The 25,858-nt window shown below is 37.9% G+C and overlaps 1 protein-coding gene across 1 annotated transcript in view; it reads right to left on the bottom strand.

The window, feature by feature from the left end:
* TMIGD1 (transmembrane and immunoglobulin domain containing 1) overlaps positions 1-25,858 on the bottom strand; it is a 121,504-nt gene that overhangs the window by 25,768 nt on the left and 69,878 nt on the right. The window contains exon 5 of the mRNA XM_053704587.1: positions 653-759. Within this exon, the coding sequence (XP_053560562.1) occupies positions 653-759 (107 nt within the window). The remainder of the gene's footprint in view (positions 1-652; positions 760-25,858) is intronic.

The raw sequence follows: 25,858 nt of genomic DNA, 5'->3' as shown, positions 1-25,858 counted from the left end.
TTTGCGGTATGTTAAAATCGCAGAAAAAAAGTGAGCGGTACACCTGTACCTGTCAGATTCGTAAAACCAGCGGGCATTAAAAAGCAGCGTTGGGACCTCTCAACGCTGCTTTTTAAGGCTAACGCAAGACTCATAATCTACCCGATTATGTTTTTAAAAAATGTTGTATTCTATAACCTTATGTTATATCTTATTGCATATGCTCCCTTTAGAGAACTGTTGAAAAATCTATAACGTATAATAATAATACTGAAAAGATGAGTATCTTGTAGTTAAATTTTCTGTTAAGGCAATTATTAGACCTATAGGGGCTGATTTACCATTGTGCGGGCAGATATGATCGACTGTAGCGGATCATGTCTGCCGCACATCGATAAATGTCGACATTTATCATTGCACAAGCATTCCTTGTGAAATGCTTGTGCAATGCCGCACCCTGAAGATTTGCCGACAATCGGCTGCTAGCAGGGGTGTCGGGATGATTGCTGTCCGCTGCTTCAGCGGTGGTGGACGAGTTAAAGAGCAGCGATCTTACGACCGCTGCTTCTTAACTTCTGCTTCAGGCAGACCTGAAGCGCGGAGTGAGTCGGAAGCAGCATCCTCTGCTTCATAAATCGACCCCAGAGGCATATTTGGCACCTACAATACTTACCTTTTTGAATATTTTATCCCTGCGTGCGAACACTCCAAAGGCAATTGTAAGAAACCCGACAACCACTGCTGCACAAATGGCTTCCACAGGTAACACATCTTTTCTTGCTGTAGAAAGAAAAAAATAAGATGTCTTCTTATTGTTTTATATAACCATACTGGCTAATAAATAGCTAACACACAGGGCTAGATTACGAGTGGAACGTTATTTTGCGCTCCCGCTCGTCAGCTTCCCTAGACAAAGGCTTTTTGCATGAGTTTGGTTGCACTCCTATTACAAGAGTAAAGAGTGAAAAGTTTGCACGCAAGAGAAAACCCAATGCACACAAAAAGAAAACAAAGAATATACTGGTGAATCAGTCTTTCAATCTTCAATATAATCCAAACAACGAGTCAACGAGTGCTCGTTTTTTAGATTATATTGAAGATTGAAAGACTGATTCACACTTATATCCTTTGTTTTTGTTTTTTTTGTATCGCATTTATTTCTATCACTTTTTTGTATGTGATCACTTTTGTGCTTTTATTTGTCCCAATGCACACAAAAAGCTGGTCTTTGAGAATCGTGACCTCATTAACGTATTCTTCCATAAACTTCAATGAAGCTTCAAAATGGGCAAAAAAACGAATACCCATACTCGTGTGCCAACTCAATCACGTTTTTTTCAAGTGTGCTAAACCCGACATGAATTATAAATATTTCACATTCCAATGTTCTTCACATAGAGAATATGTACTATTTATTCTTAAATAAATATTTCTTTATATATCTGATGATTTTTTTCTTTTACAAAAAAGCGCTGTATATATATATATATATATATGTATATGTATGTACAGTATATATACATACACATACACATAACAGTTAACCAGAGCTACAAAGTTGTGCTAACCCGGCATACGTTAAAATTGATTGGGCTCAAGCAAATGCATTTACTCGTAACATGCATGCTAATTCTGTCACATGTAGAAAGCCGAGAAATACGACATATCGCTTGCGTGCTACAGTTAGCGAACCACTTGAAATCTAGCCCATAGTAATCACAAAGATGCTGTTATATACTTATGGAATTCACACACATTATGCACATGATGTACAAAGATAGAATATAAAACTAACCAATAAATATTTGTTACTACAAATTCTCAGAAATACACAAAGCTTTACACAGTTCACAACCTGGGCTGGATACTAATGGCTTCCCTGTTAGTGGGAGGAATAATTGTCACACCCTGCTCTTCCTAAATCTTTACCCTACAACAGAAACACATTGCACAATAAATTTCCCTGGGACTTTCTGAGGTTCAAGGGAAAAGACTGTGCAGAATCCTGGGCCTTACATATATACCATCTATCTAATCTATCATGATATATCTAAGTCCAACGTATCAAGACAAAGAATACTAAAGGGACATTGTACTCAACACGTTTCTATCATGTACATAAAAAACTGTAGTTACGCACAGTAAAATATTTTTTGCATAAGAAAGCTCTTGTTAAATTTTAAGTGAAACTAACAAGAAACTATAGTTGCATACAGCTCTGTCCATTGACTCTGTTACTCACTGGCTTATAGGGACGACTCCCACAGAGCTTATAGTATTTTTGAATATTAGCTTAAACTCAAGAAAATGTGGTGTTGTACTGTATTATTTCTGTATGTCTTAAAAAATGCTGACAGATGCAGGTGCAGATATGTGTAATGCTAAAAATTAAAAACTCAATGTTTTATTTTACCACAGTGTGTGTGCAGAATACTATGTTATTGTCTGTCCAATCGCATGCATCTGACCTGAAGGCTAACATGGCTATATTACTGCTATGAGGGATGCTGCAGAAGCCATTTATCTGACCTGTGATATAATTTGAGTACAATAATTTGAGTACAGACAAAATAGCACAGCATAATCTGCCAATCTGTTCTTATAACTGGAAGGCAGGAGCCAAACATTTTATCTGATGTAAATGGATTATTTGTGGGTTGTAGCTTAGATCAACCCTTTTACATCAGATAAGTGACGACACAGGGGGTGCCAATTAACTCCACATGGGGGTGGAAACATCCCTATATTATGTTAATACAATTGGTGGATTAACAGAAATACATAATGCAGATGGGAGTGTAGTGCTAACACCACTCCCCAAGAGGTGGCATTTTTTTCTCAGCTTCTGATTGGTATAAATACATTGAGGTGATGCGCATGATTCGTCTTTGACAAAGCCTAGTGCTAAACTATGGAGCCTTATAGAGATATTTGATAATAGATGTTTAAGAAACTAGCATTGGAATACCCAGCATTTTAAAATAATTGTGACAAGGTAACATGAGAGTTCAGAGAGTGACCATCATATATGTTTTCCCCTTTGGGTGTTATAATAGTCATTTAAAGGGACAGTCAACACCAGAATTTTTGTTGTTTAAAAAGATAGATAATCCCTTTATTACCCGGGACACCGGTGTTGCGTCACTCAATGCACATGACGGAGGCATGCGTGTGAGCGGCTGGACACGCTATCTGATACAAGCGTGTAGCTAGAGCTGGAAAGTGACAGAGGTTTTTTGGCAAGGAGCCTAATGTGCGGAGTTTTCGCCCCAAAGAAGCAGAGTCGAGCCGCTGCAATAGACACGCCTGCCTGAGTCTGCGACGTTACCACTCTTGGCAGGCTCATCCTGCCCGAGTACAGCCGCAGAGAGTAGCGGCACTGACGGCGTACAAGCATGCACAGATCATCAGTGCTTGGTCCGGTAACCCACTGTTAGGCCTAAACTGTCTATTGGCCATGGACGCTTTGATTGTTAAGCATTCCATAATCTTTTGTGCTTTTTAACCTGTTCTTATGAATGGCGCTATATCGAATATATTACTCTTTTGTCAGCATTTATCTAGCTAGCTGGGTACATCTAGTCTGGTGTTTTTTCTTCTGTTGGAGGGTGAAGAAGGCTAGTATTGAATAAAGGCTAAACTGTGTAAAAGGAAATCAAGCTGTAGCAGCGGTGGGCTAGCTAAGTAAGTCCCTCACAATAAAAAAGAAAGAATATCCAGTGAAGCAACCTGGTTAAGCTGGCATGTACTGGCATCCCATACTGCAGTGACTTGTTTTATATATATATGGTCTTCTGGCTCCTTCAAAACATAGGGTATAACAAGTCTGGTCTATCTGGGTAGGGTGAAGATTGGATGAGATAAGGCTTTGATTGGCATCATAACATCCTGAGTGAAGGTGCTGCTTGGTCAATTTGTTTTTGCCATATGTATAAGTCCCTCATAGTGTGACCAGTGAAGCACCCTTTAAACTATCACGCTAGTGTCATGGCAATTCCTTGTATCTTGGATGACATTATTGCAGTATACTGAGATTGCCTCAGGACAGGAGGCCTATATAATAAATCGCATTAATCAAGGCCTAAAGGTGTTTCTTGCTGTTTAGGGTATTAGGGTATTGGATCTCTCAGGCCAGCAAGGCTGTGCAAAAGGCCCGAACCTTCTTTTTCCTGGAAAAATCCGTGGCAGTGTGAAGAATTGTGTTTTGACATATAATTACAAACTGGAGCAAATGTGCTAGTCGATCCTATCTGGGTTGTTTATCCTTCTACATTTGGATACTGCTGAGTGAAGCGCAGAGAGAATATAAAAGTGGAATTTTGAAGCTGTCTCAAGAAATTTGTCAGCACAAAAGTTGCTCTCTAATGAACTTCTCTTGTTTCTTCAATGTTGTTTTCTATTCATTATATATAAGTGAAACACTGATACTGTAAAGTCTTGTAAAGTATTGGAAGGCTTTGGCTGCTTCTGGTAAATCAGATGCAATTGTGTATATAGCGCTTGATGACACAAGGCCAGTGTCAGGGCATGGTATATAATACTGTATATGCTGCAGTCAGAGGTCAAGAATATTGTTCCTTAGTACAAAATCTATTATATTGCGTTATTTATGCCAGTTCTGCTCTTCTACATCCGTTTCCCAGTTATATGCCAGCTGTTTAAAAATTAGGATGCTATCACATTGTATTATTTGTTTTTAGGGTTTTTTTTTTTTTTTTTTTGCATATATATAGCACTGGTCAAATATGGTAAAGATAAACACGTAAGGGTTTAGTTCACTTGTAAGCGGATAACTAAAAGGAAAGCAGGCATGTACTTGCTTGAGGTAGAGATACCCAAACTGCACTTTATTTTTTTCATTATTTAGTTGTATGTTAATATGTGTAAACTCACTGAAAATAATTTTTTGTCCATCTGTTAGACACAAATAGATATTGAGGAAAAACTGGTTTGTTTGTAACTTTGGTTCACAAGCACTTTATAGGATTTCATTAGTCATTTTGTACACACATGGAGAAATTTGTACATACTGTTAGGGTCAAATCTCCAGGTATGGCTCCTAAAAAAGATAAAAAGGGTAAAATAGGCACTATATTGCAAGAGAGTATTGGAGAAGAAAATTTCAGTACAAAGATGGATACAGATTCACAAACATTAGTTAAGGCTATTTATGACGCAATGACTCCTCAGTTTGATCAGATTCGCCAAGATGTTCTCTCACTTACAAATGAGATACATTCCTTTAATAATAGAATTGAAGCAGCTGAGTTACGTATTTCAGATATTGAGGACAGAATGAACACAGCAGAACAGGATATAAGCTTTTATAGGGCATCTCTAAAAAAGTTACAAGATAGGATAGACGATCTTGAGGATAGATCTAGGAGGAATAACCTCAGAATCATAGGTATACCAGAAACAATAGATTATACAGACCTCAGAAAGTTCATGACAGAGAAATTACCAGTACTACTAGAAATGCCTGGGCCCAAACGTCAGCTTGTTGTCGAAAGAGTGCACCGGATAGGCCAGGAAAGATTGAGATCAGATGGGGATAAGATAGCTCGGCCTGTTATAGCCAAAATGCTCAATTTTCAAGACAAAGTTGATTTACTAAATGCATATCGTAAAAAGAAAGAGGTTTTGTTGGAGGGTGGTAAATTACTCCTTTTCCAGGATTATTCGACCGAAACTATGAATCGGCGAAAGGGTTTGGCTCCGTTATGCACTCGCATTATTCAGAAAGGCTATGAAGCTTTCTTGTTATACCCGGCTAGGATTAAGGTGCTCAATGATAATTCCTGGATAATATTAAACACTCAACAGGAAGCAATCAAATTCCTAGACGAAGGAGAATAGGTTGGATGTGTCTTGTAGCCACTAGGCTAGAATAACTTAAAGATTATGGTTTGATAATGGAATGTATACATGATATTTCTTTTAAAGTTTTATGTGCTTTTTTTTCTTTTTTTTTTTTCTTTTTTTTTTGTGTTTTTCTTTTCTTTTTCCCTGCCTACCCCGTTGTCTGCCCAATTGTTGTTAATATCTTTTCCGCGGTCAACGGAAATAAAATTGTTAGTCTCCTCACTGCTTGTTGAATGACAGATAAAGTAAACATAGAGTTAATATCATGGAATTTTAGAGGTATTACGTCACCAATTAAAAGGAAAATGATTGTTAAAAATCTCAAGAAATTCAGATGTAATATAGCATTTTTACAGGAAACATATATATAGTGCAAAATGAAGCAAATAAACTTAGAACAGGTTGGGTTGGTGAAGTGATTGCATCAGCAGGGACCACCAGAAAACGAGGGGTAGCAATTCTGCTACATAGAGATTTAGAGTATAAGATCACTCACTCGGAGATAGATGCGGATGGCCGATATATAATTTTACAGTTGGACATAAGAGGTCAAAGTTATATATTATGTAATGTCTATGGCCCTAACAATAACATACGTGAATTCTGGGATAAAATGCAGAAGAAACTAGCCCAGTTTATTGAAAGTAAACTGATAGTTGCAGGTGACTTTAATTTGATAGCACAATATCCGCTTGACAGATGGCCTTGCAAGGGAAGACGAGGTGGTAGAGAAAAACAGGCTATAACACTCTTCAGAAAGTTTAGAAATGCCCTTAATTTAAAAGATATTTGGCGCATCAAAAATCCTGAGTTAAAAGGATATACCTGTAAATCTAATACCTTTAAAACTCTCTCCCGTATAGACTATATTCTAGTTAATGAAAGATTAATGGCATCTGCTGAAGCAGAAATCCGGGATATTATTATCTCAGATCATGCTCCAATCGCGCTTACGTTACCCGTTGCCTCACATCAGAAAAAAAATTATATTACGGCAATCTCTAATAATGATAGAAGAGCTACCCAAGCTTCAGAAATTAGAGCAGAATTTCTGGAATATTACAAACAGATCTTTCGATCCAGAGAAAGTAATGAAAATAATAAAAAAGCCTTCTGGAATACACATAGGGTACCTTGCTTAGATAGAGAGGTCGCCAAGGCTATGAGTAATCCAATCTCTAAAGAGGAAGTTACACAGGCCATAAAAGAGTGTAGCCTTGGTAAAGCAGCAGGTCCTGACACATTCCCGGCAGAGTTCTATAAAATTCTGTCAGAGCAGATTATAGACCCTCTTCAGGACTTGTTTAATGCATATTATGTGCAAGGGCATCCAATATCGGTGAATCTTAGTGCTTCATTAATTGTATTGGTTCCGAAAAAGGGTAAGAATGTGGAAAAACTTGATTCATATCGCCCAATTTCGTTGCTAAACACGGACTACAAGCTTTTAACAAGCATTCTTGCGGCTAGACTACAGAAAGTATTACTTAATTTGATCCATGTAGACCAAACCGGTTTCGTAAAAGGTAGATCTTCCTTCATGAATCTAAGAAAATGTTTATTGACAGTTGAGTATATCAACATAAGAAAGAAATTAAATAAACTCGATTTGGAGGATAAAGCTATTATTGCTTTGGATGCTGAAAAGGCCTTCGATGCCATCAGCTGGGAACACTTAGGCTTCACTTTAGATCAATTCGGTTTCAAAGGTCCCTTCTTATCTTTCATGCAAGCGCTCTACGATAAACCTAGATCCGCGTTAATAGTTAATGGGGAATGCACAGAATATTTTCAATTATTCCGTGGAACCCGCCAAGGTTGCCCATTATCCCCACTCTTGTTCAACCTGAGTATTGAACCACTAGCTATAGCACTTCGAAGCTCTATTAGGGGGATAAAAGTGGGTGATATGAATATTCAAATATCTTTATATGCAGATGACCTCTTAGTATTCCTTTCTAACACCCGGCAGGATGTACCTGCGTTATTGCATTTGCTTGAAGTTTTTGGGTCTTTTTCTGGATATACAATAAATTCAAAAAAAATCGGAATTGTTATGGTTAAATCGAACTAGCAAGTCACATGTTGCAATTCCGTTTAAAGAAGTCAAAAATATTAAGTATCTGGGTATTTGCATATCAGCTTGCCCTGAGCATTGGTACAGGGCAAATTTTTCAGAGGTGATTAATAAGATCATGGAGGATATGAGAAAATGGTCTTCATTTCCTTTTTTATTGGCTGCTAAAATTAATTTAATCAAAATGATTGCGCTACCTAAATTATTATATGTGATGCAGAACATACCTCTTTTTTTACATAAAACCTATATAAAACAGCTTAATGCTGCTTTTGTGCGATTTTTATGGGATAAAGCCAAAGCAAAATTATCTTTAAAAAGGTTGTACCAGCCTAAAGAACAGGCTGGCCTTAGTTTCCCTTCGATTCAAAAGTATAATCTTGCATGTCTCATAAAAATAGTTCCGGACTGGTTAACGGAGAAATGGTTTCTGACACTCAAGGATATGGAAAAAGATATCTTTAAACCTTACTCGTTAAAGGCACTGGTTCACATGAATCAGAAAGAATGGCCTCTAGTGCTTAAAACAATGTACCCTTTTAAAAATCCCATAATTGCCTGGCAAAAGTTATGCCATGCCTTGAATATTAACTTTCAGTGTTCTAAATTTCTCCCTATACAAAACAACCCGAGATTTCAGGCGGGTTATGAAACTGATGTTTTTAGAAGGGGGAAATTACAAGGACTTGAGTCATTCGCTCAGTGTATAGATTTGGATAAATGTGTTATTCATACATTTAGTGTTTTGAACGAAAAATGTAATCTTCCCAATTCCGACTTATTTGGATTTTTCCAAGTTAGACATTTTCTTAATACACAACAATTGAAAGATTTTAATAGAAACTGGGAGAGAGTATATATGGGCTTAAACATGTTCCAAAAGGTTAAGGTTGCCATATCACAATGGTATAATCTCTTGTTGCTTAAAGAAGGACTAGTAGCTATGGGACGTTTGTAAGAAAAATGGGCTTTGGATATCCCTGCCATAGAGCCTAAGACAATCGAAAAGAGTATAGCTAGGGCATGGGCAGCGACGCCACAATTAACTTGGCGCGAATCCCACATTAAATTAATTAATAGAGTATATATCACTCCTGAGGATGTAGGAAGATGGAATAGAGCCCAGACCTTTCTCTGTGCACAATGTAGTAGGCATAATGCCAATTTGTCTCATTGTATATGGGATTGTCCAAAAGTAAATCAATTCTGGAGCAAAGTATCGTTTTGGCTGTCCAGGGTATTAAAGTATGAAGTAGCCTTGAATAAGGCAGAGATTGTTTTTTTTTAAAAAAATACAAGGATCGTGATGAGAATATTATTTTTATTAATTTCATAATACTCTGTGCAAGAAATGTGATATTTTCCTCCTGGAAGTCTAATAAAAAAACCTTCGTTTAGTAGGCTGCTTAACCAAATAGACAAACTGATTCTGGAACAATACGAAACCTCAATAATTTCAGAAAGTGATATTGACAACTTTTTTAGAAAATGGAGTGATTATATATTCTCAAATCCCACAGAGCTACAAACAAGATTCATTGCCCCCTTTAAAAACTCTAGTTGGATTCAAAATGCTGTATTAAGGGGTGTAATTAGTAGTGAGATTTTTCTATAATATTTCCAACTGTTGACCGGTGAAGCAGATAGTTGGATTCAAAATGCTGTATTAAGGGGTGTAATTAGTAGTGAGAGTCTTCTATAATATCTCCAAATGTTGAACGGTCAGGCAGACATCGGGGTCCGGTTTTATCCGTTCCCTTTCCTTTCTTCTCTTTTTTTTTTTTTTTTGTTGGGTTGTTTTTTTTGTTATTTTTTTTTTTTTTTTTTTCGATGTGTGTTGAAAAACTAGAAAAACTCTCCAACAAGTGTACTGTCCTCTTGGCCTTAAATTTGAATTAACTCAATATATGTCATAGATATAGATAAACGAGCTATAGGTCAGTTCAAGGCCTAAATTTGTTGTTCTTAACTGGATCAAGAAACATCATAGTGCACTGTATTTTTCTGGTATATGACTCACCCTGAGTGGTGCAAAGATGTAGTAATTATACTCAAATTAGGCTTGGTATATTGTTCATACATATAGATATATGAGTTATATGAAATCTCAAGGCCTAAAATTGTTGCTCTTGTTGCTTTTAATTGGGTTAAGAAAGACCATGTTGCATTATATAGTTTTGAGATATGATTTACCCTGCGAGGTGCAACGATGTAGTAATAATGTTCAAATTATGTCTTGTATACTGTTGGATAATAAATAAATATATAAAAAAAAAAAAAATCCCTTTATTACCCATTCCCCAGTTTTGCAGAACCAATACAGTTATAACAATAAACTTTTTACCTCTCTCATCACCTTGTATCTAAGCCTCTGCAGACTACTCCCTTATTTCAGTTCTTTTGACAGACTTGCATTTTAGCCAATCAGTGCTTACCCCTAGGTAACTTGCGTGAGTTCAATGTTATCAATATGACACACATGAACTAACAACCTCTAGTGGTGAAAAACTGTCAAAATGCATTCACATAAGAGGCGGCCTTCAAGGTCTAAGAAATTAGCATATGAGCCTATCTAGGTTTAGCTTTCAACTAAGAATACCAAGAGAACAAAGCAAAATTGGTGATAAAAGTAAATTGCAAAGTTATTTATAATGATATGCCCTATTTGAATCATGAAAGTTTATTTTGGACTTGACTGTCCCTTTAATAGGAAGTATACAGGGATCTTTTTGACTTGTGTTACCCATACTGATGGAGATAATTACCCAGGTTGTGCTTGTCTCTCATTTAATTGTTTCTTGAGTTACTAATAGGATATATCTGCAACTAGGAAATGTATAACCTGTTTTTGTTTAAAATATTTTTATTTCTGTGCTAGTTTTTATTTGTATTTTTTTTAAAATAAATTTTAGTTCCCCTCTTCTTTGTATTTATCAAGGTGGTACAGTAAATTGTTTATTTGGTATTTTGGTGTGCTAAGGGGGAGCCTCTTTTTCTATTTTGTTTTTTTGTGTATATCTTTTGACACTAACCACTCAATGTATAACTGAAGGGTAATTCGATATTGATTTGTGCACCTCCTTTTTCTTTTTGGTATCATCTTATCTGATGTATCATTTAGACAAATTGGCATGAAGATGGCTGCAGGGACTCTGCACCTGACCTGGGATCCTCTTTAGACACACATCTAGTATAAGGACGCTGTATTGGTCGTGGCTCTAACTGATATCTAATTTGGGCTAATAGTGGTTTAAGGGGTATTCAGGAAATTAATGTGCTTTGCGGTCTCATTTGGTAATACCACTGCTATAAAGGTGGTTCCTAACCTGAAGTTTATCTTGTGCATATAATTGCAATGAGGTGCTGCAGGGGTCATGCATGTGATCTGAAGTCTAAACTGATAAAAAAAAAAAAAAAAACTGTAGCAGCTATGCATCTGATTTGTGGTCTCATTTGGGTGTATATTTGCATAAAGGGGGCTGCAGGGGCTAGCCATATAATTAGAGGTCTCACTTTGATATATATAGTTTGTATAAAAGTGGTTGCAGGTACCTTCCATATGATCTTCAGTCTCACTGACATTGAAGTGGCTGCAGGGGTCATACATCTGACCTGATATCTAAGTTGGGTATAACACAGTTAGCTTAAAGGGGCTGCAAGATTCATAAGCAGTTGGTATAATAGGACTGAGGGAACCAATAACTTGTATTAGTGCTATACGTCTCTATTGAATACCACGTGTGAGGGAACACATTAAAACCCAGGACCTATATTCATTAGTTCCACCACTTGGTTCATAGGTGTTTTGTCAATAAAGTATAATTAACTTAAAGGGACATATTAGTGCAACAATAAAATACTCTAATTCATAATATAGCATTTTGTTTTGCATTACTATTTCCCTTATATTTCCCTTAAGTGTTAAATGAGTGTGGATCAATCACCCTATGTGCCACAATAGACTATAAACTATATATCCAATATTATTAGACAAGTTAATCAGTTGGAAACTGGATAAATTAGCATGATGAAATAGCAATAAATGGCAAAAATGTGATAATACAGTATATGATAACTATAAATAATTAAATATACAATATAAGTGTATAAATCAAAGTCTCTTGTGATAATAAAGTGATCGATGGAGGCAGCAATCTGTGACGGACCAGGCCTGGATCCAGGAACAGCAGTCTAAAACAACAAGAAAAAACAGATGCGCAACATGGCCCAATATCGTTTGATCCAAGGATATATAGAAAGTTCAGCTGTGACACCAGGTACAGCAGCCCAAGAAGTAATTGTCACAGGTGACAGTCAATATTCAAATGCACCAACATTGCTATCTCATTAATGGCTGCACCTCAAGTGTCTACAGAGTCCTGTAGTTAAAGGAGAAGACTATCTCTCCATTTTACCTTCTATGTATATGTGTTTTTTTTGTTTACATCATTAACATATTCAAGACAATATACACAGCTGGAATTCCAGGTGATTCTTAAGGGATATTATACACTAGATTTTTCTTTGCATAAATGTTTTGTAGATTATCTATTTATATAGCCCATACAGAATTTTTTCTTTCAAAAAAAAAAAATGTATAGTTTTGCTTATTTTTAAATAACATTGCTCTGATTTTAAGACTCCTAACCAAGCCCCTAAGTTTTATGAGAATACCAACGTATACCTACTCCAGCTTGCTCCTGTTTGTGTAAAGAGTCTTTTCATATGCAGAGGAAGGGGGAGGGGGAGTGTCTGTTTTTCCCACTTGCAGTGGGTGTTCCAGTAACCTTTTAAATAGAGCTAAATTGTGAGCTTCTACGTAAGTTTTAAAACGGTTTTATGCTGGATTTTTATATTAGTATCTGTGCATATTATTCTTTATAGTAGTGTCTATTACATGCAGTTATATGAAAATGGGTGTATACTGCCCCTTTAACATTGTATTATCATGTAAATCTTTCAGTCTCACTTTTATCTTATCAGTATGTACTTTTCTTATCTATAAATTGTCTCAATATTTTATTCTTATATTTCTTGTGTCTTAAGACCGCTGCTTCTTAAAGGGATACTGAACCCAATTTTTTTCTTTCATGATTCAGATAGAGCATGCATATTTAAGCAACTTTCTAATTTACTCCTATTATCAAATTTTCTTCGTTCTCTTGCTATCTTTTTTTTAAAAAGAAGGCATGTAAGCTAAGCAGCCAGCAAATTTTTGGTTTAGAACCATGGACAGCACTTGTTTATTGGTGCTGTCCAATAAGCAAGGACAACCAAGGTTGTTCACCAAAAATGGGCCGGCATCTAAACTTACATTCTTGCTTTTCAAATAAACATACCAAGAGAATGAAGTAAATTTGATAATAGGAGCAAATTAGAAAGTTGATTAAAATTGCATGCTCTATCTGAATCACGAAAGAAAAAAATTTGGGTTCAGTGTCCCTTTAACTTTTGTTTCCGGCGAGCCTGAAGGCTCATGCGGAAACAGATGCATTCGGGGGTTGTTAAATCGGCCCCATGGAATTTATTGGGGTCTGTTTGTTTAGTAAATTATAATTAATGAACTAAGTAGAATCAGTGCAGAAAAGAAGAGGGGAGTGCTTTGTGAACAACAGTGCACATACAAGGTTGTGACTAGTTAGCGAGGGTCCTTTTTGTTACAAAGACTACAATGACCCCCTTAAAGGGAGAGTGCATTATAAAATTGTTTTCCCTGAATGTGTTCTCCATGACTTGTTATACCAGATGCAGCGTATAAAATGTATGAGAAATTGCTCATTTATGCTTATTTTTGCAAAATAAATAGCTGGATTTGCTCTTTAAAACCACAACCCATCAAAATAGGCTTGGCTTGCTGACAGATCAGAGCTCATTATCTTATCACTCAAATGCTTTCCTTTCTTATCTCTGTCTCTGTACAATACTTAGAAAGAACAATTGAAAATGAACATTTTAGAGCTTTATCTCTTCTTCTGGCGGTGTTTACATAGTTTTTCAATAGCCTATACCTAGGTATAGAATCTTTCAGTATAGGTAGGCATACTACAGGCTAAATCGGCTATTTCAAATGCCAATATAAAGGCTAAGGAGCTATTTGTAAACAATTTAATACACTTCAGCAGGTACAATGGATAATTGGGAACACATTTTGGGTAAACTGTCCCTTTAAAGGGACATTAAACTGCTGGGCACAAGTACAACAGAATGGTTACTACTCACCATGCTGTTGTTTTTCCTCTTGTGCCTGCAGCTCTTTTTAAAGGTGTTTTTAAAAGTGCTGGTTAGTGAAGCTCTGAATCTTCACACTGGGCGCCTCCATCTTGGAACATGTATTTTTGCCCCAGTGACAAAAGCAGTGAATGTTCATAGATTAGTGATATTGTTGTCTTCTTGACAAGTCATTTAGTGCACTTCCGTTTAGCATGCATAATAGAGAGCAGGAGCTGTATATTTTTGCATTGGCTCTACTGGCCTATATTATTCCTGAATCCTTATTTATATTTTTGTATTTTTTAAACTGTGTAAAAAGCATGCAAAAATGTAAAGCTCATACTTTCTATTGTGGAAGCTAAGCCAAAGTACAAGATACAGCTGTCAAAATGATGGTAACAACACTGATCTGTGAAAACACACTGCTTCTGTCACAGGATGCAACAATATGAGTGCTACAAGATGGCGGCCCAGTATAAAGATTCAGAAATTTACCAACTGGCTTCTGTAATGGGTGCAAATAAAAGAATAGCTTTACATAGAGCTGCAGGTAAAAAAGGAAAATAAAATTGAAGGAAGGAAAATGAAATACTAGACACGTGGCAACCTTGTGTATAATTCTCATGGGCTTTTTTGTTTATGTTTTTTTATAATTAGCTCAATACATTAGTAACTGTAATAACATCCTTTTTAAGTATCAGTTCCTATGCATCTTTTTACTTTGAGAATATTTTGCTTTGTTTAATGTCATCCTTTGGTTGCAAGAAAGGTGTGCAGCATGTTAAATATTCCTGGTCTCATGTGTCTGGGGAAACAAAAGAGTTAACTATTTAGGTGTTGTGGCCATAACTCTATAGCTAATTTTACTTACTAGACAATACAGAAATAGTAGGTGGTAAATACTTTTTTTGGATTTATAAAGAATTTTATTTAACAAAATCATTGATACAGAGTAGTCAGATATGCACAGCCAGATATAGATATGCACACAGAGGCCAATCATAGAGCAATAAACTGATCTCCAGATCACTGGCTACCTATCCACAATAGAATTAAATTCAAAATTCTCATCCTGACCTACTAAGCCCTTACCAACGCAGTCCCCCCTACCTGTCCTCACTCATCAACAAATACACTCCAGTCTGCCCCCTAAGATCCAACAATGGCCTGCTCCTTGCATCTCCTACCATCACCTCCTCTCATGCTAGGCTACAGGACTTCTCTTGTGCATCATCAACCATCTGGAATGCACTTCCTAGAGCTGTCAGACTCTCCCCTAACCTTTCCTCCTTTAAACGTTCCCTAAAGACCTTTCTGTTCAGGGAAGCTTATTACCCAACTCAGTAACAAATTAATTTCAATTGCCTAATTGCTGCCCCCATCTAACTCCACACTAACATCATTCTCACCTTTGCAGTGCCCACCTCATGTTGCTCACCCTCCTACCCATCTAGATTGTAAGTTCCCACGGGAACAGGGCCCTCAATTCTCCCTGTATTTGTTTGTTAAACTTTGTCTGGTGTCTTTTATATTGTATTGTACTGTACTTTTATTTTTGTACCCATGGTCAGTGCTGCGGAATCTGTTGGCGCTTTTAAAATAAATAATAATAATAACAAATAAAATAATCATTGCCAGCCTTCTATGTTCCTTAAAAGAAACGTCACCACCAGGAATTATTATGTATCCTGTCAAAGTGAGAGGAGGGAATGTACCCACCTGACTCTACAGGGAATTCTCACCTGCACTGTCATTAGCATATGGCCAGGTGCAGTGGGTACTAATTTAACAGCTGTGAGACATTACAAGTGCTCAGAGTACTGTGTGTGGTAAACATTTGTATATAATTACATATTTAAATAAAGAACTTGACAAATCTATTTATTTATCTCATTATCAGCTGTATCAGCAGTACACAAACATACACTGCGTATAAGCGTGAATTCAAATAGCTTTTTATTTTTTTAAGCAAAAATAATTTTGACGTGCATAAAGGGACACAATCATTAAGGGACAGGATTCACAAACAAACAGCTAGATTACGAGTTTTGCGGTAAGAGCTGCTCGGTACTAACTTGCACTCTATTGTCACCGCTCACTTCCCTACAGCGCTGGTATTACAGGTTTACAAAAACCCGGTGTTAACAGGCAAGAAGTGAGCGTAAAGCAAAATTGTGCTCCATACCGCACTCCAATATCCGCGCTGCTGAAAGCTGCGGTAAGCTGGTTTTACCTGCTCGTGCACAATTTCCCCATAGACATCAATGGGGAGAGCCGGCTGAAAAAAAGTCTAACACCTGCAAAAAAGCACCTAAAACCCTAACATGAACCCCGAGTCTAAACACCCCTAATCTTACACTTATTAACCCCTAATCTGCTGCCCCCAACATCGCTGACACCTACATAATGTTATTAACCCCTAATCTGCCGCTCCGGACATCGCCACCACTATAATAAACATATTAACCCCTAAACCGCCGCACTTCCGCATAACAAACACTAGCTAAATATTATTAACCCCTAATCTGCTGCCCCCAAAGTCGCCGCCACTATACTAAATTTATTAACCCCCTAAGTTTAACCCTAATACCCCCTAACTTAAAGGGACACTGAACCCAAATTTGTTCATTTGTAATTCAGAAAGAGCATGCAATTTTAAGCAACTTTCTAATTTACTCCTATTATCAATTTTTCTTCGTTCTCTTGCTATAATTATTTGAAAAGAAGGCATCTAAGCTTTTTTTTTGGCTTCAGTACTCTGGACAGCACTTTTTTATTGGTGGATGAATTTATCCACCAATCAGCAAAAATGGGCCGGCATCTAAACTTACATTCTTGCATTTCAAATAAAGATACCAAGAGAATGAAGAAAATTTGATAATAGGAGTAAATTCGAAATTTGCTTAAAATTTCATGCTCAATCTGAATCACGAAATTTAATTTTTGGGTACAGTGTCACTTTAAATATAATTAAAATAAATCTAAATAAAAATTACTATCATTACCTAAATAATTCCTATTTAAAACTAAATACTTACCTATAAAATAAACCCTAAGCTAGCTACAAAATAACTAATAGTTACATTGTAGCTAGCTTAGGGTTTATTTTTATTTTACAGGTAAGTTTGTATTTATTTTAACTAGGTAGATTAGTTAGTAAATAGTTATTAACTATTTACTAACTACCTAGCTAAAATAAATACAAATTTACCTGTAAAATAAAACCTAACCTAAGTTACACTAACACCTAACCTTACACTACAATTAAATAAATTACATTTTTCTCCAACATTGGTGTGTCCGGTCCACGGCGTCATCCTTACTTGTGGGATATTCTCTTCCCCAACAGGAAATGGCAAAGAGTCCCAGCAAAGCTGGCCATATAGTCCCTCCTAGGCTCCGCCCACCCCAGTCATTCTCTTTGCCGTTGCACAGGCAACATCTCCACGGAGATGGTTAAGAGTTTTTTGGTGTTTAAATGTAGTTTTTATTCTTCTATCAAGTGTTTGTTATTTTAAAATAGTGCTGGTATGTACTATTTACTCTGAAACAGAAAAGGATGAAGATTTCTGTTTGTGAGAGGAAGATGATTTTAGCAGACAGTAACTAAAATCGATTGCTGTTTCCACATAGGACTGTTGAGATGAAGTAACTTCAGTTGGGGGAAACAGTTAGCAGACTTTTCTGCTTAAGGTATGACTAGCCATATTTCTAACAAGACTGTGTAATGCTGGAAGGCTGTCATTTCCCCTCATGGGGACCGGTAAGCCATTTTCTTAGTCAAACAAACAGAATAAAGGGCTTAATATGGGCTAAAAAACTGGTAGACATTTTTATGGGCTAAATCGATTGCTTTATTTGGGCATATTATTCAGATTTAGGCTAACAATTGGCATTTATAATCTTGGGGAACGTTTATAAAACGGCAGGCACTGTGTTAGACACCTTTTTCAGTCAGGGGGCCTTTCTAGTTATAGACTGAGCCTCATTTTCGCGCCATTACTGCACAGTTGTTTTTTGAGAGCAGGGCATGCAGATGCATGTGTGAGGATCTAAAAATCACTGAAAAAGCTTCTAGAAGGCGTCATTTGGTATCGTATTCCCCTCTGGGCTTGGTTGGGTCTCAGCAAAGACTATAGCTGGGACTGTATAGGGGTTAAATTTAAAAACGGCTCCGGTTCCGTTATTTTAAGGGTTAAAGCTCTGAAATTTGGTGTGCAATACTTTTAATGCTTTAAGACACTGTGGTGAAATTTTGGTTATTTTTGAACGATTCCTTCATACTTTTTCACATATTCAGTAATAAAGTGTTTTCTGTTTGAAATTTAAAGAGACAGTAACGGTTTTATTTTAAAACGTTTTTTGTGCTTTGTTGACAAGTTTAAGCCTGTTTAACATGTCTGTACCTTCAGATAAGCTATGTTCTATATGTATGAAAGCCAATGTGTCTCCCCATTTAAATTTATGTGATAATTGTGCCATAGCGTCCAAACAAAGTAAGGACAGTACTGCCACAGATAATGATATTGCCCAAGATGATGAGGGGAGTAAACATGATACTACATCATCTCCTACTGTGTCTACACCAGTTTTGCCCATGCAGGAGGCCCCTAGTACATCTAGTGCGCCAATACTTATTACCATGCAACAATTAACGGCTGTAATGGATAACTCCATAGCAAATCTTTTATCCAAAATGCCTACTTATCAGAGAAAGCGCGATTGCTCTGTTTTAAACACTGAAGAGCAAGAGGGCGCTGATGATAATTGTTCTGTCATACCCTCACACCAATCTGAAGGGGCCATGAGGGAGGTTTTGTCTGATGGAGAAATCTCAGATTCAGGAAAAATTTCTCATCAAGCTGAACCTGATGTTGTGACATTTAAATTTAAATTAGAACATCTCCGTGCACTGCTTAAGGAGGTGTTATCTACTCTGGATGATTGTGACAACTTGGTCATTCCAGAGAAATTATGCAAGATGGACAAGTTCCTAGAGGTTCCGGTGCCCCCCGACGCTTTTCCTATACCCAAGCGGGTGGAGGACATAGTAAATAAGGAGTGGGAAAAGCCCGGCATACCTTTTGTCCCCCCCCCCTATATTTAAGAAATTATTTCCTATGGTCGACCCCAGAAAGGACTTATGGCAGACAGTCCCCAAGGTCGAGGGGGCAGTTTCTACTCTAAACAAACGCACTACTATTCCTATCGAAGATAGTTGTGCTTTCAAAGATCCTATGGATAAAAAATTGGAAGGTTTGCTTAAAAAGATTTTTGTACAGCAAGGATACCTTCTACAACCAATTTCATGCATTGTTCCTGTCACTACGGCAGCGTGGTTCTGGTTCGAGGAACTAGAAAAGTCGCTCAGTAGAGAAACTCCATATGAGGAGGTCTTGGACAGAGTTCACGCACTTAAATTGGCTAACTCTTTTATTTTAGATGCCGCTTTGCAATTAGCTAGATTAGCGGCGAAAAATTCAGGGTTTGCTATTGTGGCGCGCAGAGCGCTTTGGCTAAAGTCTTGGTCAGCGGATGTGTCATCCAAGACAAAATTGCTTAACGTCCCTTTCAAAGGTAAAACTTTATTTGGACCAGAATTGAAAGAGATTATTTCAGACATCACTGGGGGAAAGGGCCACGCCCTTCCACAGGATAGGTCTTTTAAGGCTAAAAATAAGCCTAATTTTCGTCCCTTTCGCAGAAACGGACCGCCCTCTAATTCTGCATCCTCTAAGCAAGAGGGTAATGCCTCACAACCCAAACCAGCCTGGAAACCAATGCAAGGCTGGAACAAGGGTAAGCAGGCCAAGAAGCCTGCCACTGCTAACAAAACAGCATGAAGGAGTAGCCCCCGATCCGGAACCGGATCTAGTGGGGGGCAGACTCTCTCTCTTTGCTCAGGCTTGGGCAAGAGATGTTCAGGATCCTTGGGCGCTAGAAATAGTTTCTCAAGGTTATCTCCTGGAATTCAAGGAACTATTCCCAAGGGGAAGGTTCCACAGGTCTCACTTATCCTCAAACCAAATAAAGAGACAGGCATTCTTACATTGTGTAGAAGACCTGTTAAAGATGGGAGTGATACACCCAGTTCCAATAAAGGAACAAGGAATGGGTTTTTATTCCAATCTGTTCGTAGTTCCCAAAAAAGAGGGAACGTTCAGACCAATTTTGGATTTGAAGATCCTAAACAAATTTCTCAGGGTACCATCGTTCAAAATGGAAACTATTCGAACGATTCTACCCACCATCCAGGAAAGTCAATTTATGACTACCGGGGATCTAAAGGATGCGTACCTACATATTCCTATCCACAAAGAACATCATCAGTTCCTAAGGTTCGCTTTTCTGGACAAGCATTACCAGTTTGTGGCCCTCCCATTCGGATTAGCCACTGCTCCAAGGATTTTCACAAAGGTGCTAGGGTCCCTTCTAGCGGTTCTAAGACCAAGGGGCATTGCAGTAGTACCTTACTTGGACGACATTCTAATACAAGCGTCGTCCCTGTCAAAAGCAAAGGCTCATACGGACATCGTTCTAGCCTTTCTCAGATCTCACGGATGGAAGGTGAACAAAGAAAAAAGTTCTCTGTCCCCGTCGACAAGAGTTCCCTTCTTGGGAACAATAATAGATTCCTTAGAAATGAGGATTTTTCTGACAGAGGTCAGAAAATCAAAACTTCTAAGCTCTTGTCAAGTGCTTCATTCTGTTCCTCGTCCTTCCATAGCGCAGTGCATGGAAGTAGTAGGATTGATGGTTGCAACAATGGACATAGTTCCTTTTGCACGAATTCATCTAAGACCATTACAACTGTGCATGTTCAAACAGTGGAATGGGGATTATACAGACTTGTCTCCAATGATTCAAGTAGATCAAAAGACCAGAGATTCACTCCGTTGGTGGCTGACCCTGGACCATCTGTCCCAGGGAATGAGCTTCCGCAGACCAGAGTGGGTCATTGTCACGACCGACGCCAGTCTAGTGGGCTGGGGCGCGGTCTGGGAATCCCTGAAAGCTCAGGGTCTATGGTCTCGGGAAGAGTCTCTTCTCCCGATAAACATTCTGGAACTGAGAGCGATATTCAATGCTCTCAGAGCTTGGCCTCAACTAGCAAAGGCCAAATTCATAAGGTTCCAATCAGACAACATGACGACCGTTGCATATATCAATCATCAGGGGGGAACAAGGAGTTCCCTGGCGATGAAAGAAGTGACCAAAATAATTCAATGGGCGGAGGATCACTCCTGCCACTTGTCTGCGATCCACATCCCAGGAGTGGAAAATTGGGAAGTGGATTTTCTGAGTCGTCAGACATTCCATCCGGGGGAGTGGGAACTCCATCCGGAAATCTTTGCCCAAATAACTCAATTATGGGGCATTCCAGACATGGATCTGATAGCGTCTCGTCAGAACTTCAAGGTTCCTTGCTACGGGTCCAGATCCAGGGATCCCAAGGCGACTCTAGTAGATGCACTAGTAGCACCTTGGACCTTCAACCTAGCTTATGTATTCCCACCGTTTCCTCTCATTCCCAGGCTGGTAGCCAGGATCAATCAGGAGAGGGCCTTGGTGATCTTGATAGCTCCTGCGTGGCCACGCAGGACTTGGTATGCAGACCTGGTGAATATGTCATCGGCTCCACCATGGAAGCTACCTTTAAGACAGGACCTTCTTGTTCAGGGTCCATTCGAACATCCAAATCTGGTCTCCCTCCAACTGACGGCTTGGAGATTGAACGCTTGATTCTATCAAAGCGTGGGTTTTCAGATTCTGTTATAGATACTCTGGTTCAGGCCAGAAAACCTGTAACTAGTAAAATTTACCATAAAATATGGAAAAAATATATCTGTTGGTGTGAATCCAAAGGATTCCCATGGAATAAGATAAAAATTCCTAAGATTCTCTCCTTTCTACAAGAAGGTTTGGAGAAAGGATTAGCTGCAAGTTCTCTAAAGGGACAGATCTCTGCTTTATCTGTCTTACTACACAAAAGACTGGCAGCTGTGCCAGATGTTCAAGCATTTGTTCAGGCTCTGGTTAGGATCAAGCCTGTTTACAGACCTTTGACTCCTCCCTGGAGTCTAAATCTAGTTCTTTCAGTTCTTCAAGGGGTTCCGTTTGAACCTTTACATTCCATAGATATTAAGTTACTATCTTGGAAAGTTTTGTTTTTGGTTGCAATTTCTTCTGCTAGAAGAGTTTCAGAGTTATCTGCTCTGCAGTGTTCTCCGCCCTATCTGGTGTTCCATGCAGATAAGGTGGTTTTGCGTACTAAGCCTGGTTTTCTTCCTAAAGTTGTTTCTAACAAAAATATTAACCAGGAGATAGTTGTACCTTCTTTGTGTCCGAATCCAGTTTCAAAGAAGGAACGTTTGTTACACAATTTGGACGTTGTCCGTGCTCTAAAGTTCTATTTAGAGGCTACTAAAGATTTCAGACAAACAACTTCCTTGTTTGTTGTTTATTCTGGTAAAAGGAGAGGTCAAAAAGCGACTTCTACCTCTCTTTCCTTTTGGCTTAAAAGCATTATCCGATTGGCTTATGAGATTGCCGGACGACAGCCTCCTGAAAGAATCACAGCTCACTCCACTAGGGCTGTGGCTTCCACATGGGCCTTCAAGAACGAGGCTTCTGTTGACCAGATAAGTAAGGCAGCGACTTGGTCTTCACTGCACACTTTTGCCAAATTTTACAAATTTGATACTTTTGCTTCTTCGGAGGCTATTTTTGGGAGAAAGGTTTTGCAAGCTGTGGTGCCTTCCGTTTAGGTAATCTGATTTGCTCCCTCCCTTCATCCGTGTCCTAAAGCTTTGGTATTGGTTCCCACAAGTAAGGATGACGCCGTGGACCAGACACACCAATGTTGGAGAAAACAGAATTTATGCTTACCTGATAAATTACTTTCTCCAACGGTGTGTCCGGTCCACGGCCCGCCCTGGTTTTTTAATCAGGTCTGATGAATTATTTTCTCTAACTACAGTCACCACGGTACCATATGGTTTCTCCTATATATATTTCCTCCTGTCCGTCGGTCGAATGACTGGGGTGGGCGGAGCCTAGGAGGGACTATATGGCCAGCTTTGCTGGGACTCTTTGCCATTTCCTGTTGGGGAAGAGAATATCCCACAAGTAAGGATGACGCCGTGGACCGGACACACCGTTGGAGAAAGTAATTTATCAGGTAAGCATAAATTCTGTTATTAAATACAATTACCTAAATTACAAAAACAAACACTAAATTACACAAAATAAAAAAGAAATGATCAGATATTTAAACCAATTACACCTAATCAAATAGCCCTATCAAAATAAAAAAGCCCCCCCAAAATAAAAAAAAAACCTAGCCTAAACTAAACTACGCCCTTAAAAGGGCCTTTTGCGGGGCATTGCCCCAAAGAAATCAGCTCTTTGACCTGTAAAACAAAATACAAACATCCCCCCAACAGTTAAACCCACCACCCACACAACCAACTCCCCAAATAAAATCCTAACTAAATAAACCTAAGCTCCCCATTGCCCTGAAAAGGGCATTTGGATGGGCATTGCCCTTAAAAGGGCATTTAGCTATTTTTCAAGTGCCCAAACCCTAACCTAAAAATAAAACCCACCCAATAAACCCTTAAAAAAACCTATCACTAACCCCTGAAGATCCACTTACAGTTTTGAAGACCGGACATCCATCCTCAATGAAGCTGGGAGAAGTCTTCATTTTTTTTTTTTTTGATAGGGCTATTAGATTAGGTGTAATTAGTTTAAATATCTGATCATTTATTTTTTTTATTTTGTGTAATTTAGTGGGGGTTTTTGTTGTAATTTAGGTAATTTATTTAATTGTAGTATAAAGTTAGGTTTTAGTGTAACTCAGGTTAGGTTTTATTTTTACAGATAAATTTGTATTTATTATAACTAGGTAGCTATTAAATAGTTAATAACTATTTAGTAACTATTCTACCTAGTTAAAATAAATACAAAGTTGCCTGTGAAATAAAAATAAACCCTAAGCTAGATACAATGTAACTATTAGTTATTTTGTAGCTAGCTTAGGGTTTATTTTACAGGTAAGTATTTAGTTTTAAATAGGAATTATTTAGTTATTAATAGTTGGTTTTATTTAGATTTATTTTAATTATATTAAAGTTAGGGGGTGTTAGGGTTAGATTTAGGGTTAGGTTTAGGGGTTAATATGTTTATTATAGTGGCGGTGATGTCGGGAGCTGCAGATTAGGGGTAATCATTTTATTTTAGTGTTTGCGATGCGGGAGGGCCTCGGTTTAGGGGTTAATAGGTAGTTTATGGGTGTTTGTGTACTTTTTAACACTTTAGTTATGAGTTTTATGCTACAGCTTTGTAACGTAAAACTCATAACTACTGACTTTAGATTGCATTACGAATCTTGCGGGATTGGTTGTACCGCTCACTTTTTCGCTATGGAAGTCCCATTGAAAAAAGACTTTACGCAAATTGCGTAAGTTAATTTGCGTTACGGGCAAAAAAGTGTGTGGTACAGCATTTTTGACAAGACTCGTAATAGCAGCGGTAGTGAAAAAGCAGCGTAATAACCCATAACGCTGCTTTTTCACTCATAACGCAAAACTCGTAATCTAGCTGAAAGAGAGTTTTAAAATCTATTACAGTTCATTGTGTATGTTTTACTGCTGCATAAAACAGCTTTTTGTGGGAGTTGCATCTGTCATCCAATACAATCTAAATACCTAGCAGGGGTGAAACTACCATTGGTGCACTAGATACAGTGGCACTAGGGCCCAAGAGCTGGGGGCCCATATAGGGTTGCCACCTCTGCCATGTTTTCTGGACACTTATGAGTTGCACATGCTGCAGGGATGTGATGAACATGTATTGTACTGTTCTTCAGCACTATATGTGTGATGTCCAGAGGCACAATACATGTTCCGCCCTGTTTACCCTGCAGCATGTGTAACTCATAAGTGTCCAGGAAAACATGGTTGAGGTGACAATCCTAGGCCCATAGCAGCCAGTCTATACAAAGCTATGTGTAGAATGTATACTCTATCTATCTGTCTATCTATCTATCTATCTATCTATCTATCTATCTATCTATATATCTTCCTGTTAGGTTTAATATAATTGTAAAAGGCACATAAAACTTAAAACTGAAATGCACATCAGGGCATTTTTTCGCTGTGCAAATGTACTGTATTAGCAGAACAAATCTTCTAGTACAAGTTGGTAAAAACCTACAAATAAGGTAATAAGATAAATGTCTTCAGAATATGTTCGGAGTTATTGACGTAATATTTAGGAGCCCCTTCCACATACAGCTTTTTTAGAAGCCGCTGTCATTTAAACACTTTGACTGCTCAGAGATCCAGGGGTAGCATTTTTTTTATCAGTCATGAGGCAAAATGAGTCATCAGTAATAAAAAAATATGCTCTCTGAGCAGGAGCAGTGTTTGAAAGCTGGTAAACAAAGCATATGTAAGTATCCGTCATGCACTGTAAAAGCTGTCACTGAAACCATGATACTTTTCACCAGAAGCATTTTTTGTGTAGCACAAATATTTTAATTCAACATTTAAACGCTTTAATGTGCAATTTTGAGTTTATGTCCCTTTAAACAGCTGTTACTAAAATGAACATGAAACCCATTTTATTCTTTCATGATTCAGTTAGAGCATGGGATTTTAAACAACTTTCCCATTTACTTCTATTATCTATTTTTTTGTGTTCTCTTGGAATCCTTTGTTG

Source organism: Bombina bombina, chromosome 3 (assembly GCF_027579735.1).
Source record: "Bombina bombina isolate aBomBom1 chromosome 3, aBomBom1.pri, whole genome shotgun sequence".
Lineage (NCBI taxonomy): Eukaryota > Metazoa > Chordata > Amphibia > Anura > Bombinatoridae > Bombina > Bombina bombina.
Note: the sequence above shows the minus strand (reverse complement) of the source record. Positions and strands in the feature narration are given on the sequence as shown.